This window comes from Tyto alba, unplaced genomic scaffold (assembly GCF_018691265.1).
Source record: "Tyto alba isolate M040663 unplaced genomic scaffold, T.alba_DEE_v4.0 Super-Scaffold_7, whole genome shotgun sequence".
NCBI classification, from domain to species: domain Eukaryota; kingdom Metazoa; phylum Chordata; class Aves; order Strigiformes; family Tytonidae; genus Tyto; species Tyto alba.
Genome location: NW_024881328.1, coordinates 31,466,023 through 31,493,701, shown reverse-complemented (window position 1 = coordinate 31,493,701; position 27,679 = coordinate 31,466,023). Strand labels below are relative to the sequence as shown.

The window sequence follows — 27,679 nt, the reverse complement described above, 5'->3', positions numbered from 1 at the left end:
AGTCATTATATTACCAGTTTCTCTCCTACTCATTAAAGCCAGTATAATACTGACTTGAAGGTCTTTGATCTCATGAACAGGGAGCCACAGCTCAGACATACAAAAGACACTGGGCACTTGGCCGAAGATTCAGAAGATCCCAGGTTATAGCACCCTTGTAATTTATTGCACATTATTCACAGAAGAAACCTGAACCCAGGTTTCCTCTCATTCTTCCCATTCTGCTACCTTGCACCAGTGTTAAAAATAGCATATCTGGTCCTCCTAGCTACAGCAAACTTAGCTCATACATCAAGCACATGTTTAGCAAGGTTTCACCACAATTTTACTGTACCTTTCTTGATACAGAAATATATAACCAGCTTGTGCATGTTCAATACAGCCCCCAGCTGGTATGTTCTGCCTTTACCTGACATTCAGTTGGAAGCTATTGTGGTCCTGGAAACAGCACAGATGGGAATATTTCACAGGATCTTTCCCTACTAATCATCCACTCAGGTTCTTCCAATTGCCCCAGAGCCCTACCCTCTTGGACCAACCCTCATCGGTATTTACACCCTTCAAATATTTGGACATATTCTTTATAATCCCATAAGTGGCAAAATGGTCATACTGGTCTCACAAAGGCTACCCAGAGTGAAGGAGCCCAGCATTCAGGCTGCCACATTCTCACACACAGCAGCTTGGCGTTTGGACTGATTTACTAAATGTCACCATATCAAACAGCTGCAGTCTTTGCTTTGAAATACTACTTAAATGCAGGCCATGAGTGCAAGAGGCCTCCAATTAACAGCAGAGAACAGGGCTGAGTTCACATACTTAGACCCTTGAGGGAAATGAACACACTTGCAGTCTGGGTTCCTTCCTGCCCCAACCACGTGCACTATGGATCCAGAGGAGAATCCTTACGTGCCTGTGCTTTGGTTTCCTTGCTATACAGTGAGGAGAGCCACCTTTCTCGCTGCAGCACACTGCAAGGGCAGCTCCACTGGGGCTCTGCAGAAGCACCAAAGCCAAGCCAAGTCTGTCTTTATAACTTCCCATGGCTACAAGCAACATCAGAGCCTCACGAGCATGGCAGCTGGAGAAGGACAGTTGGTCCTGAGACACACCTCTGGGTGTCATGACATTAGAGCAGAGGTACCCTACCATCAGCTACTCTGGCCACGCACTGACTGGCAGCAACAAAATTCTCCTCTTCCACCCTCCAGCAGTGCAAGGCTGACAGGGTTGATGCTGTCTGACCTCAGCCTGCTAAATCATGATCCCCACAGAGCATCACTCCTCTCCATGCCCAGCTACTGCAACTCTGCATGGCAAGGCAAGATACTTAACCCTTTTCTGTTTCTCATTTTTGTCTTACACGTTCCCCACTGACCACTGCCAACATCTCCTTCCAGCCTCCCACTCCAACCAGCCGCACCCAGCTCTTTGCAGCCACCAGGCTTCCCACTCTCCAGTCAGTACACAGCACTAGAAGAAACCAGACAGCATGAAGAGGGGCCTCCAAGGCATTAACACGCAGCACTGCCTCTTGCAATGGCTCTGCTCATGGCAACACATTGCTTAAGAACCAGGGCTTGGCAATCTCTACAGTGACAGAGATGGGAAAGATCTAATGTTTCTCTTGCTCTGTGTTAACTTCTCTCTGCTGTTTTCTCGCCCCTCCTTTGGCTCCGCTTGGCATCTGAGCACCATTTCACTCACTCTTCTGTACACCCCTTCCTTGTGGTGGCCACACACACCAACCCAAGCAATTACTTTGCCAGTGCCTGGCTAAAGCTGCCCACAGACAGCAGTCAGGGCAGGCACTCCACACTGCCCTGCCAACACACCTAGCAGAAGCATCTGGGAGGAGAAGGCAAAATTCATTTTGATGGCCCATTCAGCTTTGCAAGCTTTTGCAGACAATGTATACCAGTTCTGTGTATACACTCACAATAGCTAACAAGGAACTGGTTGAAAAGAAAAACATATTTACATATATCCACAAGAAATCACACTGTTTTCTTTTCCATATGGGTTCTAAGAAAGTGGAACTTGCTAAAAGCATCAAACTAGCACTGCTCTTCCTCCTCCCCACGCTGAGGAGGGAATCAGCTTTCACAGAAGGTCCCAAAGCTGCAGGACTGCACACAGGGTACCCCAGATTGCAGTTACTTTCATACTACTTTGGTCCCAGCACTCAGTACTATATACTGTACGTAGCCCCTACCAGTTCCCTTTTCTTGCATAACCCAGTTAGAATACCAGACCCACCAAAAAAAAAAAAAACAACCACCAAACAACCAAAAAAATTGCATCAGGGCATGTAAATTTTATTAAGCTACACATAGAACAGGTGCCCCCTTTAAAGCATGACTCTTTTCCTCTCTGGAAGGCACATGTAGCAGGTTCCCTAGTGTCAGGTGTAGACTCAAGTGATTAAAGAAAAATACATAAATGTTTATTAAACCTTTGTTGCCATTCACACCACCAACTTTCACACCCCAGTGTCAAGCTGTTAACGAATTCCCATGCTGTTCCAGAAGACTTTTCACAGCTCCTGTCAGAAAAGGGAAGTTTCACAAGGGCAGCACTCTCTGGAAAAGTCTCTGCTCTCACCACTATCAACAAAAAATGTTCACAACCAGCTGTTTGTGGAATAAATGTGTCCACTGTGTGGGAATAAAGAGCTTCTTCCAGCCACCTCCATGTATACCTCCTGATATGTACTTGCCTCGAGATTATTTATAAGACTTCTCAATTTACCTAACAACCAGGACTAAAAATTAGCCATGATAAGCCAAGTGACCATGAGCTGGTACGTGAGGCTGCGGGCCAGGTGGCAACTGTGTGTGCAGGCTACAGCTCATACTCTCGGACACGGCATCACCTCCCTGGGGAGCTCTGCAGCTCTTGGCTGCTGCCCAGGCAGGCAACTCTGTGGCAGGGCCCCTCTGGGCACACAGACCCCTCGAGGAGGCCACGTACCACCTACCCCTCTGTGCCGTGTTTCCTCCCGGGCACCCAGGCTCTGCCGTGCTGCCGTACATGCAAGGCACACACTGCCTGCTCCAGCCTCGGCAGGTCTGTAGAAGTGCCACGGTGAACCGCAGCGAAGGCGGCGTGAAACTGCACAGCAATTCTCTCTGCTGCCGCAACTCCTCTTTTCCCGCACAACTAGCTCTTTTATCTGACGCTGGAAACACTGTTCTAAAAGGAACCCGCAAAAGCAAGATGTTTCCCACAAGGTGAAGTGAACATTGTTACTCCTTTCAGAGTCATCCAAAACAAGAGGGGGGAGAAATGAAACGCTTTCCCAACTCAAAAGGTGACAATTATTACACGCTACATTACAGCTAAGACAGCCTTTACAATACAGAAGCTTTGACAAGCTCACATTGACTTTGTCCCTGGAGGACATGAGGACACCTACTCACGTCAGTGTTTTGCACAGCATGTTGCTCAAAGCTTTGCCATTTTGAGAAATGCACCTGAGGACCTTCAACTTCTCATGCAGATCCTGTAATTCAGCTGATCATAAAGCATAAAGAAGAACTAAGTGACTGTTTATCAAGGTAATCAGTCCCAAGCACTAGAACAGAAGCAGACTTTTACTACAACCAGGATGAATAAAGCAAATAGCGTTATTTTTTTCCCCTCTTTTTAATATCAGAAAATTGTGTTCCCAAATAAATCCTTATATCAACAACTAAGCAGCATGCTTCTGTCAACCCTAGTTGACAGATTATAGCCCAATATTCTATAAATTATCTCATCAAACTAAACAATCTCATAGATCTAATAGCACTCCGTCTCCGCCTGTACCTCATCACAGCTTGCAGACAGATAGCACAGAAGCAAGATACTGCAGAACACGCTGCACACTCCAGCTTCATATCTTAAAATCAGCATGACCTGCAGTATTTGGCCTGGACATATAAAAGACTTCTGAGGACTGGTCCTTCAGTGTGAAAGTAAATAAACTGACCAAGCAAGAGATTTGTTAGCTGATGGATCTTTAAGGTGTTTCCTGTTGTTTCTAAATATTATACCATCTGATGTTTTCTAGTGGAAGGTAATTGCTGTCTTAAAGACAAAAATGCCAAAGGCTTTTCTTTTAGACTAATTACAACAATTAGAGATTCAACTTTTATTTTCTAGAGTTATTTGAGCAACACAATAAGTGACAGATTAGTATCTGAACCTGCTCGTTGTCAAAGCCTGTAGTTCAAAAATGCAGTGGCCGTTTCCTCCCTGCACACTGACTAATTTCCTTCGTGAGTCAATCTGTCTCTCCTCCTTGCTATTCTCACAACAGAGAGATGCTGCAAAAGCAAGGTTCCCCCAAATGAGATGCTCAGCCAGTGTGGATCACTGCACTGAATGGCATGCCTCCTTGGAGCAGGTTTCTTGCAAAGCCCATTCCCCTTTTTAAGTGCCAAGAATCAAATCTTGGCCACCTAATGCAGCGTGTTCCACATGTTAGCTCGAAACACGTTGAGCAACTGCGTTAAATGAGATGGATAGTGCTGTCAAACAGGAAGCTGGCTCACCAGGATGGAAAGAGTGGGATATGCTGACCTTTTACATTCAGAAAAAAAGTGTCCCTAAAATGACATGAAACGTTTCAGGTTAAAAAACAAAGCAACTACCTTCTCAAAGAGCTTTTATTACCGTACTGTGTAAATAAACACATGTGCTCTGTCTGTATAAAGAACCTGAGACTCTCTCACAGAGCAGAGGCTGACAGAGGAAATGAATCATTATCACTCTGCTTGGAAAGAAGTTTGTACAAGGAGCCTGTGCTATTAACCACTGCCTGGAACTCCTGGATTCAACACCACCACTGCTCCCTCTGTTCGTACATTCAAATGCCTAGCTATACAAAATAACTAAAACCTACAGATAGAATCCAAATTCCCAGGAAAAGCGTCTATTAAACTACTCTAAATGTGCAAAGGTTTTATTAGTGACACGGAGATGAAATTGAAACTTGCAGGCTTCTTATCCAAAAGAATAAGCACTGAAATAACCTTTTTAGTATAAAAAAGCCTCTTGAAATGCAAAGTTCATTCTGGAAAGATTTTTCCCAACCCACCACCTCCTGCCCGTCTCTCTCAAGATTAGGATTTTAGGTTTGTTTTTTTTTTTTTTTTTTTCAAGCTGGTATTTTGGGTAGAGAGAGGAAAGCTTTGTTTATTTTAAGATTTCACTGTTACTGGAAAATTATCTCTAAGTAGAAGGGACTGTAGAGCTTTAGAAAGGGCTTTGCAGCAATATAGTAGGTAAGTGAAAACAGAGAGGTCAGTCTGCACATTTAGAGGTACAACTACTGGCCGTAAAGAGAGCTTGCACATATATAACCATTATATACAATGTATACTTTTAAAAATTAGAGACTATAATATGCTGTTCAAAATGGCCCTGATACAAAGAGGAATACTGGATACCATCTAGCTGTACACCTAGAGGTTCTAGCCAGTCTTCTGTGCTGACTTCCTCGAAACAGCAACCTGCCTCAAACAAATGTGTCATGAATACGCTGACTGATCATTATCACCGTATTTCACACTTCAGCAAGATCCAGCTAATGCTTTCTAGGCAGGCTAACAAGGTAGGGCTTGTTGTACACCTAATATAAGATTAAGCAATCAACACAACTGATGTTACCACTTCCAAGATTTACCACCGATTTTCTTGTTTTCTCCTTACATCAAACAAACTCTGGTGCTGTCTTCTGCCAGTGCAGAGAAGGAGGAAAAGAACTTTATTGAATACCTTGTGCCTGAGCTGCAGAACTGTGGGAATACCCCAGAGCCAGGAGCGCTGTCTCCACCAGCTGGCTAAAGAGCACATCTTTGCGAACCAGAACGAACTCAGCATGCTCTTCTCGATTATCGTATTCAAGAGAGGCATCCGACTGCTCCACCACACAAAAGACTGGAATCATCAAACCTAGATGAAAAAAAAAAAAAAAAACAAAACAAAACAAAACAAAAAAAACAAACAAACAAAAAAAAAGGAACAAAACAAACAAAACAAAACAAAAAAAAATGAACAAAACAACAAAGCATCAATAAGAGAGGAACAAGAAGCGTGTCATACAACTCTGATTAAAGCTGTAAATTAAAACACCTCCTAGAAGACTCATTTTAAGTGGAAATCTGCCTTTCTTCCCTGTGGGATAGCTTTTGTTTTCTTTCCAAGGGAAATACTGAAGTCTCATCACTTGACTCATTGAAAAACCACACTAAAAGCTCCAGAGAATACAATTCAGGAACAGAATCACAGTCAGCATGAGGATGAACAAGATTTCCTAATAAGACCTTTTCAACATTGCAGAAGTTTTCTACAGTTCCGTGAAAGTCCCTATTCTTTCAGGTCAGAGGTTCTCCACATTCAGCCATATAACCTGACACACAAATGATGCTTCTGCTCCTCTCCACACAGTGAACGTATCAAGGAATCAGCAGAGGCTAGTCCCATAAGCAGTTCTTGGCTGCAGTAGGCTTATTTGCACATTTTCAGACCATGGCCAGTCTCCTCATTGTGCAAGGAAAATACCCTTGCATTGATTTTGCTGAAAACGATAATCTTGTGTTGGCAGCTGATGGTTGTGCAGACCCAGGCTGGTCAGTGGCTGTTCTCCCACTGCATGTATGAAGAGAGTGAGAACAGCTCTCTTCGAAAGAGGATCAAGGATGAGGAGGAACCACAGAAGCAGAAAACTCAGGGGGTGGTCTGGATTCAATTTTGTTCTGTTTTATTGTAAACTTACTTTTGTGGTTACAGGATCAAGTCATCTATGGCAATAAATTGTGGGGCATGAACTTAGAGGGATTCAATACTACAGACAGTAGAGAAACAAGCCAGTTTACAGGAGACGGCCCTACAGGACTCGAAGCGCATGCATAGAGGGAAGATGGAACAGATGGAAAAACTACAGAACTGCACAGCCATTTCCATTGCCTGCTGCAGGCCAGGATGTAGTCAGGGAGTGGCAAGGGAAAAACCATTACCTCCAGTCACAGAAATGTATTAATTGGTTAACTACAATTTGTTAGGCCCTACATAAACTAGGAACTATTGCAGCAGAGACAAATCTCAGCCTAAAGCAGTTCTCCAAATATGCTACCTGAGGCTCATAATACTTCCAGAAAGTTCACCTCTAAATCCTGTTCTTCGGAATGAAATATAACTAATTCCAGTAGATAACAACTATTAAAAATAGCTGAGTATATTTATAAAAGACCAGGCACAAATCACTGTATTCCTGGACTGAGCACTTCTTTAAGGGAAAGAGGACAAAGCCACATTTCAGTTGTCCTTCCCTACAAAGTCAGTTAAGTATCTCCAAGATCTTCTACTATCAGTAGCTTTAGTATAGTTCAGGAGTCACCCTGCCCTGAAACAGATACAGTCCCAGTCCCTGTCTTGAATTTTCAGAGACTAGATTTACTTTAAAATATATTTTTGTTACACAATTCTCACTCAGTGACCTATCTAGCATGGAGCAACTCCCAATCAAACACTCTAACTACAGGCCAGCAGCAGCAGCTACGAGCCACAATATCCAGTTGATGTGTTTTAGTTCTTTGTTTTAAAACACATCCTGAAGTAATGTGTAAGTAGGTTACAGCATCACATTGATGCTGCTCCTCCTTCACTGCTTGATTCTGGGTTAAACTGATGCATTTTGCAAGTTCCAGCAGCCAAATTCTAACACTGTATTATTAAAAAAACAAAACAAAACAAAAAAAAACCCCTCAACGAAGAAAAATCTCTAGGTGTTTTCCAGAAAAGACAGTGCAAGGCTGATTCTGCTCCTCTAAAGCCAATGACAACATTTCTATTCCTATCAAAGGTTAAAAATGTAATTATATTTGTCCATAAATCATTTAACTAGTTAAAATTAAATTTAATGTCCATAAATTACAAACTTCCCCTCCTGTCAAACATACAGTCCATCATAGCACTTTTGACGTGGCTATTAATGTCTTAACAAAAGATTAAGATACTTGGCCAAATGCTGAGGCTGTGATATCGATTGTGTAAATTACATTTTGGCAAGACAGAAAAAGTAGGTGAATGCAAACTGATGAGAGGGATGCCACAGCATCTTTTATCCTCCTGCTGAATGCTTCCCTTGTCGCACAACAGTCTTTCCACCTTTTCACCACAGAAGTTTCACCTAATCTCCACAGTTGTTTACTGTCTCAGTACAAAGAGGATCTCAAAGGCTAGAACTAAAGCCGTACATGACATCACTTCAGGGATGGGACAAAGGACCCACAAGACTCTTGCCCATGATAATTTCCCTGCCCCTTCCTGCTGCCCATGCTTGCAGGGACCTTGCTATAGAAACAGCTTTTACAAAAACATCTCTGAACTCAATGATCCAGAGTAACTGATGATCAGCTGCTATTAGTACCTTAAAAACAGAGAGCAAAGGGCAGGTTACCACATCTGCCATTACTAACCCATTCTCATGCCTCTCACTATAGCATCTAGAATCTTGATACCAATCTTATTTTACTAAAAAACAACAGTAATCCAATTTATTTCCAAGTAAATCTCACTCCAGTGAAGTTCCATCTGCTTTGCCCTCTATTTTCCATTGGAGAGTTAAGCTATAATCTCTCAAATGGATTTATTGCCTCAAACTTCTGTTTCCTGATGCTATCTGAAAATAAACATACTTTCAGTATGTTAGAATCAGAAGAAAAAACATCTGCAGCCAAAAGCCAACATGCTCTTTACACACTGATACACACCATGTCTTGCTCCTAGGTGCATATATTACACCTCCAGCTCACTACAGGGCCCTTACAGAAAAGCAATGCAAGTTAGTCACTGCTCATTGTCATTCCAGTTGAAAAACTTACAGCAATACTCAGTGAGCAGGAGACCAAGCATCCATAATGAAGTCTCAAACAGAGTGCTACAGCAATTCAAGCCAGCCTTACTCTAAATCCTGAAACTTCTCAGCCATTTCCCTAATGACCAATCAGCCAGAACAACTGCCATCCTCCCTCTCCCATGTATAGGCACAAAAAAGGGTTAGGTCCCTTCTGCACTGAACTTGGGCACATTCGCTCTCCCAGCTTTAGAGAGATGCTGCAGTGAATGATGCTGCACAACTCGTGGTAGATGACATACAGCACTGATTTTCACACACACAGAAAACAAGAGGTAATCTGAGGGCTAAAAGGAAAACAGTTTGTTTCCTTAAAGGATGAATACAATGCCGGAATGCACACAAAACATTAGTAGCAATCACAAATTACACAAAATACTTTTTCTCCTTGGTGTTAATTCACTTAAGTGAGTTAGAAGCTCTTTTGTGCTTCTCACAGAACTTTGACCCCATGTAGATAGCATCTGCATAAAATGCTAGGGGCTCATAAAACAAGATCTACATAAAGGCTTTTATAAGGACGTCCATACACAGCAAGAAATCCTTCTAATCCATGGAAGACAACAGGAAAAAATTGTTCCCACTATTATGCAGAAGAACAGCATGGTTAGCAGTGACCAGTACCTTTATATAACTTATATTTTTAAAATAAATCAGAGAGAGAATTTAAGGTCTGCTGTTGCTTTGATGGAAAAGCTACAATACACAGAGAAGACTTTGTAAACAGAGTTGCATTTTTTGCTGAGACTCTTCTAAGGGGCAGAGAAACTAAGAAGAAATTAAATATGTACCAAAGGGACCTGTGTCCAAATGTACATTTTCTCTTCCTTGACCTTTTCGATCTACAATTTTATTTCACCAGGGAGCAATCTATTCTTAAAAATGAGGGAAAGAGAAACAGGTATTTCATTCAATAAGTGAAAACTCTGGACACTCTGCTGCATAAAACACTAATTTTTACAAAAATCTTGAGGCCAGTTAAAAGTATTATCGAACTACAGCCATGCAGCTCCCTGGAAAACATTTTCAGTTTTAAGATTTGCAAGTAAAAGCTGTAAATTTCTAATGACCAACTAGAAGGACAAGACAGAGCAGATAATAAGAAGCCCTGCACAGTTTCTTTTATTCATTTATAAATGATACTTTTTTCAGTGCAAGCTTTAAAGCAAGTAATAAATGCGATACAATCAGCACTGAACTTCTATGGATTTTCCACTTCCACATAACCATCATAGGCTTGACACCTAAAGCAAAAAAAGAAAAGTATACAGAAAGTTGAGGAGGAGGTTAGACTATTTCAGTCACCCACCTCTCCAGCCATTAAATAGGGAGCAGTGCTTGAGTGTCCTAATAAATATAATATGAAGATCAACCAATAAGAAGAGGCACCAATAACATTTGTGTCTTTTTAGATTAAAATCTGTTTCCATCAGCACAAGTTTTGAGCCCCATCTAGGTGTTATTTAATTTAATCTAATTTGAACAATTTCCAAACATCAGCCTGATTAATTTCAACAGCATGGTATTATGGAAAGATTTACTGTACATGGGTTGTCTAGGAGGGAATTAATAAAGAAACCAGTTCATAGCCCTGAGTAACATGAGGTTTTAAGACTTCCCAGATTTCTAGTGGGAATACTTCACAACACAAGCATGTTTTCTTCTGGGAGTGAAACCCACCAAAATTATTAAAAACTGAGATCAAATGGTGGTGTCAAACCCAAAGGAAATCATTCTATAGTGGAGAGATTTTTATCAAATGAAGAAAGTTTAAAATAAAGTTTTTGTTGTTACTATTGTGCTTTGGGTTTTTAGGTTTTGTTTGGTGTTTGTTTGGTTGGGGTTTTTTTTAAACAGAACACAGACACACACACAGAGTAATCTCCCTCAAAGTCAAAGCAAATTTATATGGTTGGGAGTTCAGAAACTGGGACATTTATTTGAAAATTCATAAACTACTGAAAACTCTTCAGTACGCAGAAAACTGTGTGCAGAAAACATTTTCCCTAGCAGAGACTGTAACGTGGGTCATTCTCTAAGCTAGTCTTTTCAATACGGAGAAAAAAGAACAACAAAACCCCCAAATATCTAGGTAACAGCAAGAGCAAAATCCACAAATGTTTGTTCCCACACACACCTCAAAACACTGAATTTTGAGCAACTTCAGCTGGACATGTAAAATGAGACCCTTACCCTGCAACACAGACTAAGCTCAATAAGCAAAGCATGGGTCGTCTTGAGGAAATTATCTAGATAAAGATTCCCTATATTCAGTAATAAAGCATGCTTCCACAACTGGCAATAACCACAGGAAAGAATCAAACTACAAACATTTCCTAAACCTAATCTCCTTTTGTTTTTGCTTTAGGTGAGAGCCCTTTATCCGGCAAAGGCAGTGAAGGGAAAGCAGTCAATTTATTTATTTCTATGTGTACTGCAATACAGCTGACCTTACATATACCAATTTGGTATTTAACTCTATTTCCCTTTATTTTAAACAAATTTGAAAAATGAACCTAAATATATAAAACTGTTTTAAAAGGCAGAAATCTGCATCCATGCAGTACAGGAGAGGTTTGACAGTTCTCCTCACATCCTGCAACTCTAATTGAAAAGGCAGAAACCAATTAAGTTTGACAGCTTTCAGTTATTCAGAAATACCTGAATTTCTGCACCAAAGATGTCCATCCTACTGCCTAGTGCAACATAAATCCATAATTTATATTCTGAAAAATTTAACACCACCACCAAGAAAAAAAAAGTTTTTTAAAAAAAAAAAAAGAGTGAAGCTTCAAAGTTTCAGCATGCCACCTCTTCAAAACAGTGTAAACTGCAAATCTTTAAGTGATCGGAAATGAAAACCTAGTGCATACGCTAATAATCAGGTTTCTATTCAAGGCTCGACTAGCTGAACAACAGAATTATGGAATCATTTTGGCTGGAAAAGACCTTTAAGATCACATATAATGAGAGAAGATAAATTCATAATGAGAAAAGATCAACTGCATCCTACGATGTTTCTTTCAAAGAGGAAGGACACCAAATAGTATTTGAAAAAACAGTGTTTTGTTCCAATTTCAACACCATTTTTATTTAAATTACAGTGTAGCTGTAGCTGGTGGTAATGTGAGATCTTCCCCAGAAAATCCTGGGGAGTCCACTTGCAGGCTGAAGATACAGGATACACAATGCCAGGCTGAACAGGCGCAACTGTGCCATTTCCACAGTGCCACACGTACATGACTATTCACACTTAAGGATCAGGCTTGAAGCAGATCCCAGGTTCAGCCCATGCCTGTGCAATTCAGTGATGAGGTAGAAGAGACAGAGCTCACACATTTCAGCAAGGGTTAGTCATGTCCATTAAGGCTCACTTTCAAGCTACCCCATAAATCATAAATATAATTAAATCGGACAGAATATAAGCTGTTGGCACTTAACTTATTTACAATAAATGCTTGGTTTGGGTAAATGGACTGTGTTTCAGCCTTTTATGTATCAAGCACCAGCTTACAACAGTCTCATTATGAGGCTGAGAATTCTTCCACTGTAAATCTTTTTTAATGGGGACTGGAGGAATGACTTTGCAGTTGTTTGTCACTAACCACTCGGAACCACGTGAAGAAAGCTGTGTGTGCACACTGACAGGCGGCCAGCGGGAAACCTCCATGTCAAATACAGGAGACCGTATCAGGATCTTTGCAACTGCACTATCCTGTGCAAAACAAAAGTGTCAAGCACCTCATTACAGCAAAAGGTTTTGTTTAAAAACAAGGACCTTACTTCCTGCTAATCCTCTGCTCTCCAATGTGTTCTAGACAAAATGTGAGATAGCTGATTTTGCATATAACCAGTAATGCGATGCTGTTAAACTCCTACTCTTCATGGGTTTATAAGCCCGTTGCAAGTAATTTGTTCCAGGATGCAATTTGCTAAAGAAGAGCTCAGTCCACAGATGATTTTAATACAACGTTTGCCAAAGAAACAAAATCATGTTAAATAACATTATATTGTAGAATTTTTCTTCTTAGGAGGGCCAGAGGAAGTAAAGCTAAGGACAATATCTTTCTCCTCCTCCTCAGTTATTTTTTCTGGCTTTACATATTCAATAAATCTGTAGGCAGGAAATGCATTTCTACATATTATATTTTAGCCAATGATGAATGCAAACCACAAGATATTATTTACATCCTTCTTCAGCTTCCAGTCCTTTCTGCGGCTTCAGTATCCCAACCATCACAACTATCCCAGATCTCAGGAAATCTTATAAAGAAGTCACTAATGTCTCTGCAGATGTCCCCTGTTTCTGACAGCTTAACTAGCCAAAGAATCCTTCTCCTAGATGAAATAACAGCTTTACTGTTCAACACAAAATATTCCAGGCCACTATCCCACCACAGAAACATATTATGAAACTCATAACTTGATTTGATAATACTTGAGTTTCTCAAAAAACTGTATAAAAGAAAAGCTATATTCAGAGCATGTGCTGAGACAAACAAGAAATGAGGAATAGGGAGGGATACGAAGTATTTACCTCTAGAGCGGTTTCTCCTGCTGCGTGTCTGGGATGGAAGTGTTACTCCCAGGAGACGAGGCCTTTTGTTAGTCAAAGTGAATCAGCTGCTTCTGGTAACTAACCCCCTTCAGTAAACTAGTTGCACTAACTCAACCCAAACTTCAAATCTGTCACACTGGTTGGGTTCAAAGGGCAAGAAAGGGAGCAGCCACTGGGGCTTTGTGCCACCCGGTTAGCCCAGGGACAGTCGCACACAGGGCAGCCAGGAGGCATGAGCAATTAAACAGGAGAATAAAGACTTCCAGCTCTCCACCTAGATGAGTGAAAAGTGAGAGCGATGATAACCCAGACCTCAAAATACCGTTTTAAGGGAGCCTGAGTCAGAAGAAGGCACAAACAGCTGCCCCTGCTGTTCTAGCAGAAAGCTCGGCTTCCCCTGCCAGCCAGCCCCCCCGACGGGCAGGAACCAGCGCCACGCATTCAGCCAGAACCACAGGCAAGCTCTCCAGTTCCTAGAACAGACTCACAGAATCATTTAGGTTGGAAAAGACCCTTAAGATCATCAAGTCCAACCACTCACGTTGAAAGGCAAAGGTGAAGACACTGTAGCTCCATTTTTCCTAAATAAAACAGCTCAGTTGTTTCAACTTGTTTCCCAGTTAAAAAAGAAGAAAAAATACCCCACAGCAGTACTTTATAATATGAACTAATGGAAAATATACTCATTTCACTCAAAACCAGTGAAGGAAACGCTTTTAAATTAAACTGGCATTTTTTTTAAAAAATCATTTTAAGCCATTAATTTCCTATAAGTTTTAGGTTTTGGTTTCTGTAACTTAAAAACAAGTTTAGGGTTCAGGAGGGGCTTTTGGTTTGGGGGACTGCTTTCTGTTGTTTTTCTCTCAACTACGTAACAAAACTCGCCTAAGGGGCTAAGACTTTCTATGCCAAGTTCCACCCAGAATTAATTTTAATGACCAACATTTTTAAACTCTGAAAACTGGAACCACTAATAAGCCCTTAACTTCGGTGGTGCTAGCAGATGCCACCATATTATGTAATTTTTAAAGCAAAAAAACATCTTCTAGCAAAAGCATTTTAATGAAGGTTCTATTAACTAGTCTCCTGGTACTGGGATAAGTCCCCTGGAATGTAACAGAAAAACTTTCGTAGCTGGTTTGAGGTTTTATTTCTGGAGAAGAGCTGCGTACCACACTCGGGCCTGTTCTGGGATCTCTGCTTCGACCCACCAGCAAGCTCTTTTCTCCTTCACATCCATTCCTCTGTGAACTACCCCCTGACAATAAAAAGAAGAAATCGTAACACCCCTCCTTCATGTTACCAAATAAATAGCTGACAGAGAGTGTAGTGTAACTCCTGCACCTACATCTATCTATGTCTTCAAGCCCAGTTGCACGCTCCAGCTATAAGACAAGCTGAATGCATCTGTAATCACTGCCTCCTTCCCTCATGTCTTTTAGATACCAGTAGCATTAGAAGACCTAATTTCTAAGTGATGTCAACAGATATGGCAGAACTGATTATGGGCAAAAGTTACAAGTACACACGCATTAGGACAAGCCACATTAAACACTGTCTCAGAATAAATGTCATCAAACTCATGGTTACTGATGGAGTCCTCCGTCCTGCTATGCTTTCAGCAAGGGTTCAGCTACTGCTGTTACAACACAATTACTAGATGTTATTTTTCTGGCATAAGACCACCACAGAAATCTTCATCAGATCTTCAGTGGGAAAATGAATGGAGGGGACAACCACAAACAAGAAAGAATAGGAGCTGCTCCATCATTCTGTCCTCTAGAAAGCAGCTAACTTCCCCCCCCCATCTCCATTTTCACCGATCAATATGCAGAAAGTCTTCAGACAGCCTGCACCCACAGCCTGTTGTGGGTCAGGAACTGGTATATGGGCCCTGGCCTTTACTTACAACTCCAATCTTTCACACCCCACGCCCCTGCAGAGAGAGAGGAACTTCGGAGTGGCATTCTCTTGTATTCCTTCTTTTTCAAGGACAGAAGATCAAGAGCTGTGAGGGAAGCACTCCACATTTTCACAAAGACGAGATCACACATTTGACAACTATCCATTTAAACATCACTCTTTTAAGGAACATTTACTTTTAGCAGCCAGCAGATCACATTAATCTAACAGTTTTTAATAACTACCGCATCTTTATCAAACAAGTAATGAGGTCAAGGAAAAGGAGTCAACAGTTACATCCTCTTTCTCAGGTATGCACAGCACACTTACTTTGTCCAGCCAGTTAGCGATATTTTGGGGAGAGGGTAGAAAGGACTTACCTATAGGCTGACCTACTGTGTATGGACTCGCTTGTTAAAGGTCAGCAATCCATGCTTTTGGGACTCAACAGGCTGAATTGCTACATTCCATACACAGAGCTACAGTGGAGAATCAGATACTTCTGCTAGTGCAAATGTATGTGCTCGCTGAGAGACGTTAGCCAAAGAAAGCAGATTACATCTGCTCTCCAAAGGCTGAACTGGCTCCCGGTTCACTTTTGGATGCCATTCCAAATGTTGATTTACAAAGCTGTATGGTACACGCCTAGAGCCAAGGCTACTGTAGAGAGGATCTCTCTTTCCACGTATGGTATGGCAGGAAGGACACTTCTGCTTACAGCTCTAGGGCTCAGCTTCAGAGAAAATGGAGAGCCGGGTTCCCTCAGCCTCAGGCCTTCAACTACAGTTAGGTCCCTTCTCAGGAGGAACACAGCTGCAGTGCTGCCCAGCACTGGGCCTTTCTCTCTGTAGGGTTTTAGCCAGAAGACTGAGATGGTGAGGTAGCTAAGGGTCACAGAAGAGCCAGTCCCAGGTAGTGATGGCTTAAGAGACTGAGTACTCTCATTGGTATACGTGCCCACAGATTTGGAGAGGAAAAAAAAAAAGGACAAAAAAGCATAAAGTCGGACAGCTTTTTATTTTGAAGAAGAAAGAAGTGTTTTTTACTACTTTCCACCTGTCCATGCCATTCTCTGAGCTCATCTACTTGGCAGGTCAGTATGACACTGTGATAATATTAATATAATAAGGAAGGCTCAAACCAATGACAGAAACATTACATTTATTATTATGCCAAACCCAGACACTCAGAAAATGCCTGACTTGAGCTTTACTGTCAAGCAATATGCATACTTGCTACATACTTGTGCATAGGAGCCCATATGAAGTCTACCATCCAGACTTCTAGATCGAGCAACAAACTCTACTTAAAAAAAAAAAAAAAAAAAGGAAAAATTAAAAAAAAAAAAAAAAAAAAGCCCACACTTCTGTTACTCTGCATTTTCTCTAAGTCTAAAAATTGGTAGAGTGTATGACAGGTCCACCTCATTTTTCTTAATGATGTTTTTATTATTCTTTCACTCAATTAAAACAGAAATGGATATTGCATCTTCTGACTGTATAATTGTTATTGTAATCTGTTTTCGATCACTGCTTGGGAAATGGGTCCAAAACAACATAAACTATCCACAGCCTCAGAATACAAGTCATTTTCTTTTACTACGATACTTAAAGAGACATCTATCATGTTGCTCTGCTAGCATGTTTGTAATATGGCAAAAAAAGTTATTTGTAAGTTGGGAAAAGACATTATGAAAATCACCTTTTACTCCAAAGTATTGTATAACTCATAATTTATAACTACATTTCTTAATAACCATTCAAAATAATGAGGCTGGAAATTGTGCACATCTAATTTTAATATATAAATAATGGAAATGCATATAAACCAAAATATGTTCAAAATATGAATTTATATTACTCTCAAAAAATAGCCTGGTTATAGTTTTGAAAACGACGTGCTTCATTTCCAATATATGCCTGTCAGCTAAATTTATGACAAAACGCTCTCTGTGAGTTTAGATTACCAGGATGGTAAATACTTCTGTGTGAGTTTCCTCACTTATCTGAAGTTTCCATCCAAATGCAGACAAACTCAGCAACTTACAGAGGGTGAAGTGTTGGCGATACACAAGACAAGACAGACTAATCCAGCCGTTTCTCAACATAGTACAAATACAATAGAACATCTGAGAGAGAGAGAGAAAGTAACTTTGTGGCTGTATGCAGCCATACAAGTCCTGGGGTTTGATACAAGAAACTCCCCTTGCAACATTTCTTGCCAGATTTAGTACTTTTGAAAAGATTTGCTGTCAATAGAGTGTCTTTTCATCTCAGCATGTGTGTTCGGGGAACAAATAAGGAGGGAGCATATTTAAGTGGGAGACATTTCTACTGCACTCTGAAAATGCGGTGGGTGTATGGTTATCTCAAGTGATGCTGCAGCTTCATATAAAATATAGTCTGACAGGTTATTTTTATTAATCTCTCTCTGAGCTATTTTACCTTGCTGACACTGCTACTAACAAGATACAGTTGTGCTCAGACTGTTTAATATTGCATGTCCATGCGATACAAGGACATCAGTTAGAGCAAAATGACTGACAATTTTTGCTATTAGCCAGGTAATTTTATATGTAGAAAACAAATCATATGATGAAACTCATATCTAGAGTTATTTGCTTCTCTTCTTCAAGTTCCTTCTGTTCCCTTCACACAGCTTCAGCAAATAATGACAATCTTCTCTTTTTCCTAACATCACTGCATGTAACATCAATAATCATTCAGCATTTGCCAGGAAATTTAAAATATCTCCTGAGTTCAGACATGAGATCTCTGCCCTAGCATCCAGCTTACGACACTGGCAATGCAGGGCTCACACTTCATCTTTAAAGCAATCCTGAAAATTATTTGCATAGCCTTAGTCCAAGTAGAAATGCCTCCTGGAAGGAGGTTTTATGTAAATCCTCAGATATTAGCAACACCAGTGTTGGCATCTTTAAAAATCAGAGGAAGAACTACATTTAAAACAAACAAACAAAATAAAAATTAAAACAAACAAACAAACAAAACACACACACACACACACAAAAAAAAACTACTTTCAAACATTGTTTATAAGGGTTTCACAATGTCAGCAGCCTTTAATGGCTAATAGACAAATGCGGACATCTTGGTATATTTGTAAATCTTCAGAGGGTACCAGCAGAGCTAGTGCAGGTATTTAAAAAGAAAAACCAACTTTAAAATACTAGTTCATGGGGGTGTGTGTGTGTGTGTGTGTGTTAAGTTCTCTAAAATAAAGGAAATAAAATCAGAAATATGAAATGCAGTATTTCTCCCTTACTAATATTTGGATCAATGCAAATTAAGACGGACAAAGTACGCACAACAGCTGCATGACATGCTTTTGTACAAAGCGCAGGAACTCTGGAAAAAAAATAATTCCTAACTATAGAACTGCAACAACGTGGACAACATGACATGCTGGCTGAGAACACATCACACATGAAAGCAGTCAACACTTGTGAATGGTCACAAGAACCTCATCTAGATGGGCTAACAATTCCCTCCGAATTCAACGGCAACGCGTATTTTCTGCCTTTCGTACCACTAATCAATATAAACTCATTTGTATGTAACCCACAGCAGAGACATCGGTGATGAGCATTCTGCAACAAGTACGAGGCTTGTTGGAGGGCAATTTTTTTTTTAGTATGGCTAGAGGCTAGAAAACATTTATCAAAAGCCATCAGATACCCATCTGCCTTTTGTCTGCTGTGACTATTTCTTACATCTGCATTAGTGACACATGTCATCATGGGGACCAATGCATGTGACCCGGGACATTTCATACAGTAGGAACCAATTACCACAAGACAGTTTTTTCACAGCTAGAAAGGGCATCGGCTCCTCGTTCAGCACAGCGGGATGGTTTCAAAACCACTTTGAGCTTCAAAAGGAGAGCACGCTTGTTCGGTAGTTACACAGTCTGAATCAGGCACAGGTTATCTCGAACAAAGCTCCATCCTATCAATTCGAAGGGACTTGGTAATACTTTATACCTTGAAAAACTGGGCCTTTAATCCTAAAACACAGCAGTAGTTACTAATTTAACTAAATTATGAGGGATGGTAATTAAAGGCCTAACTTATCTACGCCTTGCAATTTGGGATTTGAAATAAAATCTTCCTGAGTTTTACAGATTTTCAGCTATTTTGAAAAGTTTAAAAATAAGATTTAAAAACAGGTTGGACTGCTCAATCACAAAAATAAGAACTTTCCTAAACAGGTCACACAGCTGTTTGGTGAATATAAATACACGACTGCAGTAAAACTGTCTTCATTTTACAACATCATAGATGCCATATTGTATTACCATCTTCTGTGTCATTGGGAGTGACAAAAATCTTACTGTTCCAAGTATTTTACTTAAGCTCCAAATCACTGCTGTGGTCCTTTTCTTCCCCATTCCACACAGACAGCTTTAAGGAAAACAGCAATAATAGAAAGTAACTGCAAAAATAAATATTCAGACTAGCATCTCTATCAAGAGTATTAAACACAAATACTTTTGAAGGTATTTTAAAGTAACTGATACCATCTGAAAGTCTGTGCCCCAAACTAGAAATTTTAAATATGAGGTAGTTGTCTGTTGAAATGATGGCCTGATTACATTATACCAGTTTTTTTCTACTTTTGAATCTAGATAAAATATTCAGTGTAGTAAAATAATTTAAATAGAATATAAAGACTCCCAAAAATTAAGTATTTAGGAAAGAAATCCTTAAACCTTGTTTATTCATAACAATAAAAGTTCAACACTGTTTTTCTTCCTTTGATGTCTAAAACCTTCACCTAAATTCCAAGTGAGAAATACGTTGCTATTTAATTTCTTGAAAATACATTTCCTCGCTGCCATCTTTATAGATTTTAATATGATTTTGCCATCTTCTTCAGGCATAAAAACAATTCTGGGGAGTCACAGACTCACCTTAACAGAAGCTTTCAAATAATCACCCTATAAATAACTGACAGTAAATATACTCTGTTCTAACCCAGTGAAACTAAGAAAAGGCAGGACCCAATTTATAAAGGGGGGGATGAAATGGGAGAAGAATTAACATCGACTTTTTCAAAGATGTTGGTTTCTTTTTCATTTTCTTGGTTCATGATGAGAGTAATAGCATCCAGTTAACTAACGTGGCCACGGGTATGGGGTGGGGAGGAAGCGGGGAGATGACTCGAAACACTTAGGAACTGTTGAGGGAAAAAATACAATCTTACTACAGCTAATCTTAAATCTTGAATTCAAAATTGTCAGTGGCTTTCTGCAGATGCAACTTAGAGTTCCAAAATTACTCTAAACATCAAATTATGCCCAGGTCACCGACTGGGCGGATACCCTATATTCTGTTTAATGTGTATGTTCAATTGCACGTCTATTTCAACCAACTGTGTCTTTATTTTAATAACAGACCAAGTACTGAAAACACATAAAGAAAGATTATTTTTCTACCTCAGCAAAAATACAGCTGATACACTGCATAACCCTTCAGGAGTGACTGCTCTGTTTATTCTATTTATGTGACATAATCTGATTGGAAAAGGAGAGTGCGGGGTGGAAATCGGGAAAAAGACCAGGAACTCATTTTTAACCATCAGTCATGAAAAACAAATCACTGTCTTGCTTTCCTTACCGTTCCTGTTAAATTAGAGGTCTCTTCCTCACTACATCTCAGAAATGTGTAAAATCCAAGAATTTACATTTCCTCATAATCCCTACTGAATTATATCAAAGTGCAAGGTAATACCTTCCAACTATTCTGCAACAGATAAAACATATAACATATTCACATACCGCTGGTTCCTGAACTAATACGAATTTGCGGCTTGCACGCTTCTGTATCTCAATGCATTTAATTTTTTCAAATAGCTATATACTTCTTTCAGGCAGCAGGAAGATATTCTTCACCTAAGATCTGGGCAGGAAGACTACCTAAAACTTAACCTTTCACTTTACTCAATTCATAAGGACAAGTGAAACATGCTTCCTTACTCCATTCAGGATGCCATTTAGAGCTTAATGTTAACTAACCATTGAAAACAAAGGAGCAAATTTGATCAAGTTGTACTCTTCTGTCTGCACAGAAGTGGATTTTCTCTCCAGTAAAGTACTTTAAATCCTTGTAAAAGATATAAAAGGTAGCACAAACCCCATGACATTTTCTCAGAAATATTTAAAATTAATTTTGACAAACAGCTCTTTAACCATCCTCAGTCGGCATTTCTCTCGCCCCAGATATATATTGAGAGATTTCTAACTACACCTAAGCAAACAAGACTGCAATATATCAGAACTTTACGGGGCTTACAGCAATTAGCAGCTGTGCTCCAAAGAGTCACTGCATCCACATTTCTGGTACATCCGACTTTGTACGAGCATGGTAACCACAGCTGCTGATTAACACCCCAATCATACAATCTAGTTTGAATGGTCTGAAAGTTTTCTCCTCCGTTAGTATTCTGTAAATTAAATCACACATTTTAACAGTTAAATGAATAAAAACGTGTTACTATCAGACTGCATCAAACTAATCTAACCAGCAAGTTTTTTGCAATCATTTCCTGTTCCAAATTTTAACGTGTTCCCTTGGCTATATTATATTTTGGTTCTACATTTCTATTTCAGCAAAACTAAACTTCAAAAGAGCCCGTTCTGTGTACTGGCATTTTAAGTTGCATTCAGAGGCCTTTGATGCTTATTTTCTGTACTCTTCAAATCAGCACATACATATATATGTTCATCCACTCATACACAAACAGGTTCATGAATTGCAATCAACAATTTTGTAAATATAAGTTTCTTAGCCATTAATCATCCTTTTTTTTTTTTTTTTTTTTTTTTTTTAATCCTTATGGAGTGAATTACTAACTGAGAGGAGACGCCAATTCTAGTAAGTGAATGTTACCCAACAGGGATATAAAGCTGTCAACACCATAGTGCTCTTGCTTGCTCTAAACTCTCTCCCAGGCTTCATATGTTTTTTAAAGCAATATTAGCCTTTTTTGCCCGGGACCTTTATAAAAACTGACTCTCCTGAACATCTGAGCACTTGTGCTTTGTTACATACAGGTTTTAAAACAGACTGTCTAGATAACTGCTGAAACGTTTTAGGAAGCAGTGGGTTAGTCAGGCAAACCAAAACTGGACTCTAATACATTGGACTGACACTAACAACATCGTAAACAGTACCAAAACTTTTAAATCCCCTATTAAACACAACCTTTAAGACCCCGATTATCTTTTTAGTGACCTTCGCTACTTTATTATAGCTGCTGTAATGGTCCTTTGAATTATATGCATTCAGGTTAGGAATAAAAAAAAAAAAAAAAAAAAAAGGAGAGTGATAAGGCAAAATTTCTCATGAGAACAATTGTTTTTCCTGTCTGCACTACAAAAGCTTATTTTAAAACACTTTTTTCCCTCATAAATCTAGAGAGAAAGATAAAAACACCTACACCACTATAGTATTTCTCTATTTCTCAGGGAAGTCACTGGAAAAATAATTGTAGCAAACACTACGATTATAAAACTTGTTACCAAAGGTCATCGATCTCATCATAGCACCAGTAGTTGAGAGCTTATTGCTCTGTTCTCAGGGATTAAATTCAGAAACAGATATTATTATACCAAAATGCCACTTGACAAGTAGGAAGGGATTTCAGCATTTACATATCTAAGACCCAAAATGAGATGAAAAAAAAGAATTTCTAGCATCTGTATTTCCTTTCAAAACCTTTAGATACACTTTACAGAATAAAAAGAAAATAAAAACTAAAATGGTGTCTAGTTTCCAGTAAAGCATTTCAATTTTATTCCCAAATTGAGTTCATGTTAAATAAATATTACCGCTTTTTAAAGCTTGAAGAATAATAATAAACTGAAAGACTGACAACTGCAGCCTTAGATGTCATTTCACTATGACTTTCAATAGTTTCCTTTTTATCAAACGCTAGGAACAATACTAACAGAGCCTTTAGTAATACTTATTGAAGAGAAGTTTTATATTAATTTGTCAGTATATTAAAAGTAAGCCTTTCCACAAACATCTACAGCTGCATTTCACAACTCAAGTGAAAAAATTACTAACACCACCGTGATCACTGCAAAGATACAGACTTCCAGAAATACCCAAAACAGTGTGATCTGCATCCAGAAAAAGATCACTTGGTCACACAGGTTCTTAACGATCAAACTTGAAAAAGAGCAGAGGAAAAAATATCTGGAAATTAGCTATGTTGATTTATCTTGAGAGCATTTCCAGGAGAAAAAAAAAAATGAAATCAATTTTAAACAGCACCATTATCTTATTAAAAAAATCTGCCTTAACTAATTTAGTATTGAGTATTGTAAAACCTAGGTAAGTATTCAGACAAGAATAATTTTCTTCTTGCTTTCAGTATCAATAAGGAGTAATGAATAAACTTTATTATGACTAGCCTAAAACCAAGGAGATTCAGACTGTTTAAAGAATACTAGCTAGGAAAAAAAAAAAAAAAAAATATTACTCCTGCATTTCCTATTCCCCCACACTTTTACACTCAAGTCTACATCAACTTTATAAATGAACTGAAGAGTAATGAATCAAATGTAAGCTCTTAAAAGTTTGCTTTCAGAAATCAGAGTCTTTGTCTTAAGTGGAAGAAATCTTCCATAACTTAACAGGCCAGATGCAAGCTGAACCACCGATACAACTATAAAAGCCGGTGAATTTCTCTTAGGTAACACAGCTGCAATTAGAAAGCAACATATATATTCCAAAACATTTTAAAACATTCCTTTAAAGTATATTCTATAAATGTCCCAAGGAAAAAGATTTTAGCTCCAGTTCTAACATTCTCTTTAAAATCAAGCAGCTATAATACCTCAGACTCGAGAAAGGCATCCAAAACTACATATATTACTTTTTATACGATTAACTAGTTCATTTTCACAATTATTCAACAAATTATTTCTACACCAATTTGTAAATGGAATAATACTACAAGTCTTCCACTGCAAAGCTGTTTCTTCTTTTTCCATGCATTAGAAGAATGCAGAGAAGAGGTTTAAAAAACAGACATATAGTCATCCAAGAAACATGAAAAACTGGCGAGATCTCTTACCCTTCATGAGGTATATAAATGAATCCTACGTTTTCAAAATAAAATAAAATCTGCAGCCCCTTAGCAAACTTCAGCAATTAGGAAGCCTATTGAGCCAAAGAGGTCTAAAACAAGCATCTAATGGTAAAATCGCTAAATAAACCTCACGTAATAGAGAGTCATGTGACGACCATATCAAAGTATCTCCTGAAATGTCATTTACACAAACTCTTTGTGTATAAACAACTACATTTGTGTGTTACCACTCTGCACATTTTAGAACACAGATTTTTTTTTAAAAAAGATGAAGTTATTTGTGGCCTATCCCGTGTTATTTTGTCTGCAACATCTGGCTAATTTCAAGATTTTTAAATATATTTTTCCTAACACACGGCTGCACGGTGTTAAACACAACAGCATCAGTGTTAAGATGAAAAAAAAAAAGGGCATTTAGGAGAAATGCCTGGAAAGTTTAGCTGCTTGGAACAAAAGGAAAAAGAAAGCAACCACGCACGTCACTTAAACATGCTCTAAACACAAAATTGGCCAGCAACTAGATAGCAAAGTATGAAAGTTTTTCTAGAGAATTACAGGAATGCTGCAAAACTAACGCCTGATAATTTTGCTGAAAGACCTGAACCTTGCACGTGCTCTGCCCTGTCCTCTTTTACGACTGCTACAAAATGCTACTTACGGAAAGAAAAAGAAAAAAAAACAAAACAAAACAAAACGCAAAACCCCCAACTAATTGCAAAGAGGGACGCTGCCATCTTTTCCACCCTGGAGCCCCCACTGCCGTTGCTGTGACGGCGGGTGTAACACGCCTAAGTCATGCCCCAGCACCCGCGGACCCGGGCCGCCCGTCCCTCACCTGGCGAAGGCGGTGGTGCCCGCTCCGCCGGCGCTGGCCGGGCCCGCCGGGAGCCGCCGGCCGTGCCGGGGGGCTGCCCGCCGCCGACCCGCCAGCTCCCCTGGCCAAAAGCGCCGAGGGCAGGGCCCAGCTCTCCCCCAGTTGCCCTCCAGCAGGATTAGGCCTGGCCTTTTGTGAGCCGCCTAGCTAGCGCCCGGGCCTAGGGGGGGACCTCTGGAGGAAGGCTGCCTGCCACCGAGCGAGCTCCACACTCCCTCGGCCGGAGTCCTTCCACGGCCCCCCAGCCCCGCAGCCGTGCCGAGCAGCTAAGCGCTTTCCAGGGAAGCGGGCAGCAGCCCGCCGGCCGCCACACGAACCTGCCCGCACCTCCACGCCTGGGGCCGGCCCGCCCGCCCGGTGCCACCCCGGGCACGCCGCTCTGCGCGTCCCGGCCAGCGGGGCCGGGCCGGGCCGGGCCGGCGGTGCCGCCGGGAGCGCGGCCGCACAGTTACCTCCCACGGGCTTGGTGACGGCGCCGTTGGGCCTCCCGCGGGTGCCCATGGGGCTGCCGTTCTGCTCCAGCCTCGCCACCTTCCCGGGGGGGGGCCCTTTGACATCGGGGCTGCCGCTGCCTCTGTCGGGGCTGTCCCGCAGGCAGGGGCTCTCGCTCCTCCGCTCCATGCTCGGAGACGCGGCTCCCGCTGGCAGGTCGCAGTAGAAGGAGCACGGACCTAGGGCGAGAGAAACAAGGGGCGCTCAGCCGCCGCCCGGCACCGGGCCCCCGCAGCGCATCCCCCGGGCGCGATACCGCCCCGCTCCCACCTCCGGAGCCGGCCCCGCTCAAAGCGGCCGGTTCGGCCCCGACGGCCTCGCCCTCCCGGCCAGCGGCTCCCGTCGCCCGGCCCCAACCTGCAGCGGGCGGGGGCAGGCAGCGCTGCGCCCCGGTCCCCATGACTCCGGGCAGGCCGACGGGCAAGCGGGCAGCCCATCCGCCCGCCGCCTCAGCCAGGTGCTGCGCCCCGGCCCCGGCCCGCCCCCGGGAGCCGCGGGGAAGAGGCTGCCAGTCTGGGCGGCCCCGCTGGCACGGCCCCCCCGCGCCGGCCAACTGTGCAGCCACGGAGTAGCCGGCTGCCGGCGAGGAAGCCTCTGGCGAGCGGCTCCCCGGCGCTGCCGCTGTACTTACTGCTTATAGCCTGTCTGTAAGTTGGCTGAGTTGGGCTCTGTCCATGGATCAGAAGTAGAGAATCCAGGGTGGAAAGTTTTCTTGTTTCTTCCTCTCACGCCGCTTTCTTTCCTTTTACTCCTTCCCCCCACCCCCAGCCCCCTCCTTGCCTTCCTCCGGGGGTGCCGAGGCGGCGGGGCCGGGGCGGCTGCCCGCGCTGCGCGGGGCGGCAGGGGCCAGAGCCCCTTCCCGGAGGGTCCCGGGTGGCGAGAGGAGCGGCGGGGAGCGGAGCGGGGAGCTCGGGGCGAGGGGGCGGGGAGCCGCGGGGCCGCCGGCTGCGGCGCGGAGGAGAGGGGAGAGGGAGCCGGCTTCTCACACCTTCAGCGGAGAAAATCAATACCGGGGGAGACGGGGGGGAGGAGAAGAGGAGGGAGCGCCGCTCTCCCGGGCTCCGCGGCGGCGGCGGCGGGTGCCTGGCGGCGCGGGGAAGCGGCGGCGGCCCCCGGTGTGTCACTTTCAATCGCTCCCTCCTCTGCCAGCGACAGCGGCGGCAGGAGGGACTCGCCACATAGAGCGGAGAAACGGTTATTAGTTGCGTTGAGTCATCGAGGCAGAGTGAGTCCCTTTTGGGGTTGTCCTTGGTTTCGGGTTTGGCGTGTGTGTGTGTGCGCCTGTCCGTGTGTGTGTGCGTGTGTGTATGTATGTGTGTGTGTGTGTCTGCCTGTCTGTCTGCGCGGCGTTCCCGTCCCAGGGCTGTGCATCCCAAACATCGCCACCCCTCCTCGCCTCCGACACCCCTCCCCCTCCCCGCCCCCCCGCAAAAATCAAGTCTCGGTGCTGTCTGGGGATCGGGCGCAGACGGGCGCGCAGCAGCAGCCCACCTCCTCCCGGCCCGGCCCCGGTCCTGGCCCCGCTGCGCGCAAGGGTGGGAGGCAGAGACCCACCTGGCAGGAAATTAAGTACTAATAAATAAATAATACATCTCGCACACGAAAAGTGAGCGCCGTGCCGCACGGAGGGAGGGCTGGGTGAGGATGGGGAAGCGCGGCAGGACGAGGCGGCGGTGACAGGAGAGACCCAGGGCAGGAGGGCGCAAGGACAGGGGCAGTCGGGCTGGGGGAGGGCCGAGGGGGAAGGAAAGGAGGAGGAGCCAGGAGAAGGGGGGGGGAACGACAGAGGGGAAGCCGGAGTTGGGGAGACCGGACCGACCGGGGAGGAG

General features: G+C 42.1%; 1 protein-coding gene across 2 annotated transcripts in view; it reads right to left on the bottom strand.

The window, feature by feature from the left end:
- The window catches only part of SATB2 (SATB homeobox 2), a 134,129-nt gene extending 107,485 nt beyond the window's left edge, over positions 1-26,644 (bottom strand). The window contains exons 1-3 of one of the 2 annotated variants that reach the window (XM_042784402.1): positions 26,482-26,644; positions 25,811-26,029; positions 5,764-5,940 (exon numbers count right to left, since the gene is read on the bottom strand). In XM_042784402.1, coding sequence (XP_042640336.1) covers positions 5,764-5,940; positions 25,811-25,979 — 346 coding nt within the window. In that variant the 5' untranslated portion in view covers positions 25,980-26,029; positions 26,482-26,644. The remainder of the gene's footprint in view (positions 1-5,763; positions 5,941-25,810; positions 26,030-26,481) is intronic. The other variant, XM_042784403.1, reaches the window with a different exon arrangement.
- Between the last annotated feature and the right edge of the window lie 1,035 nt (positions 26,645-27,679).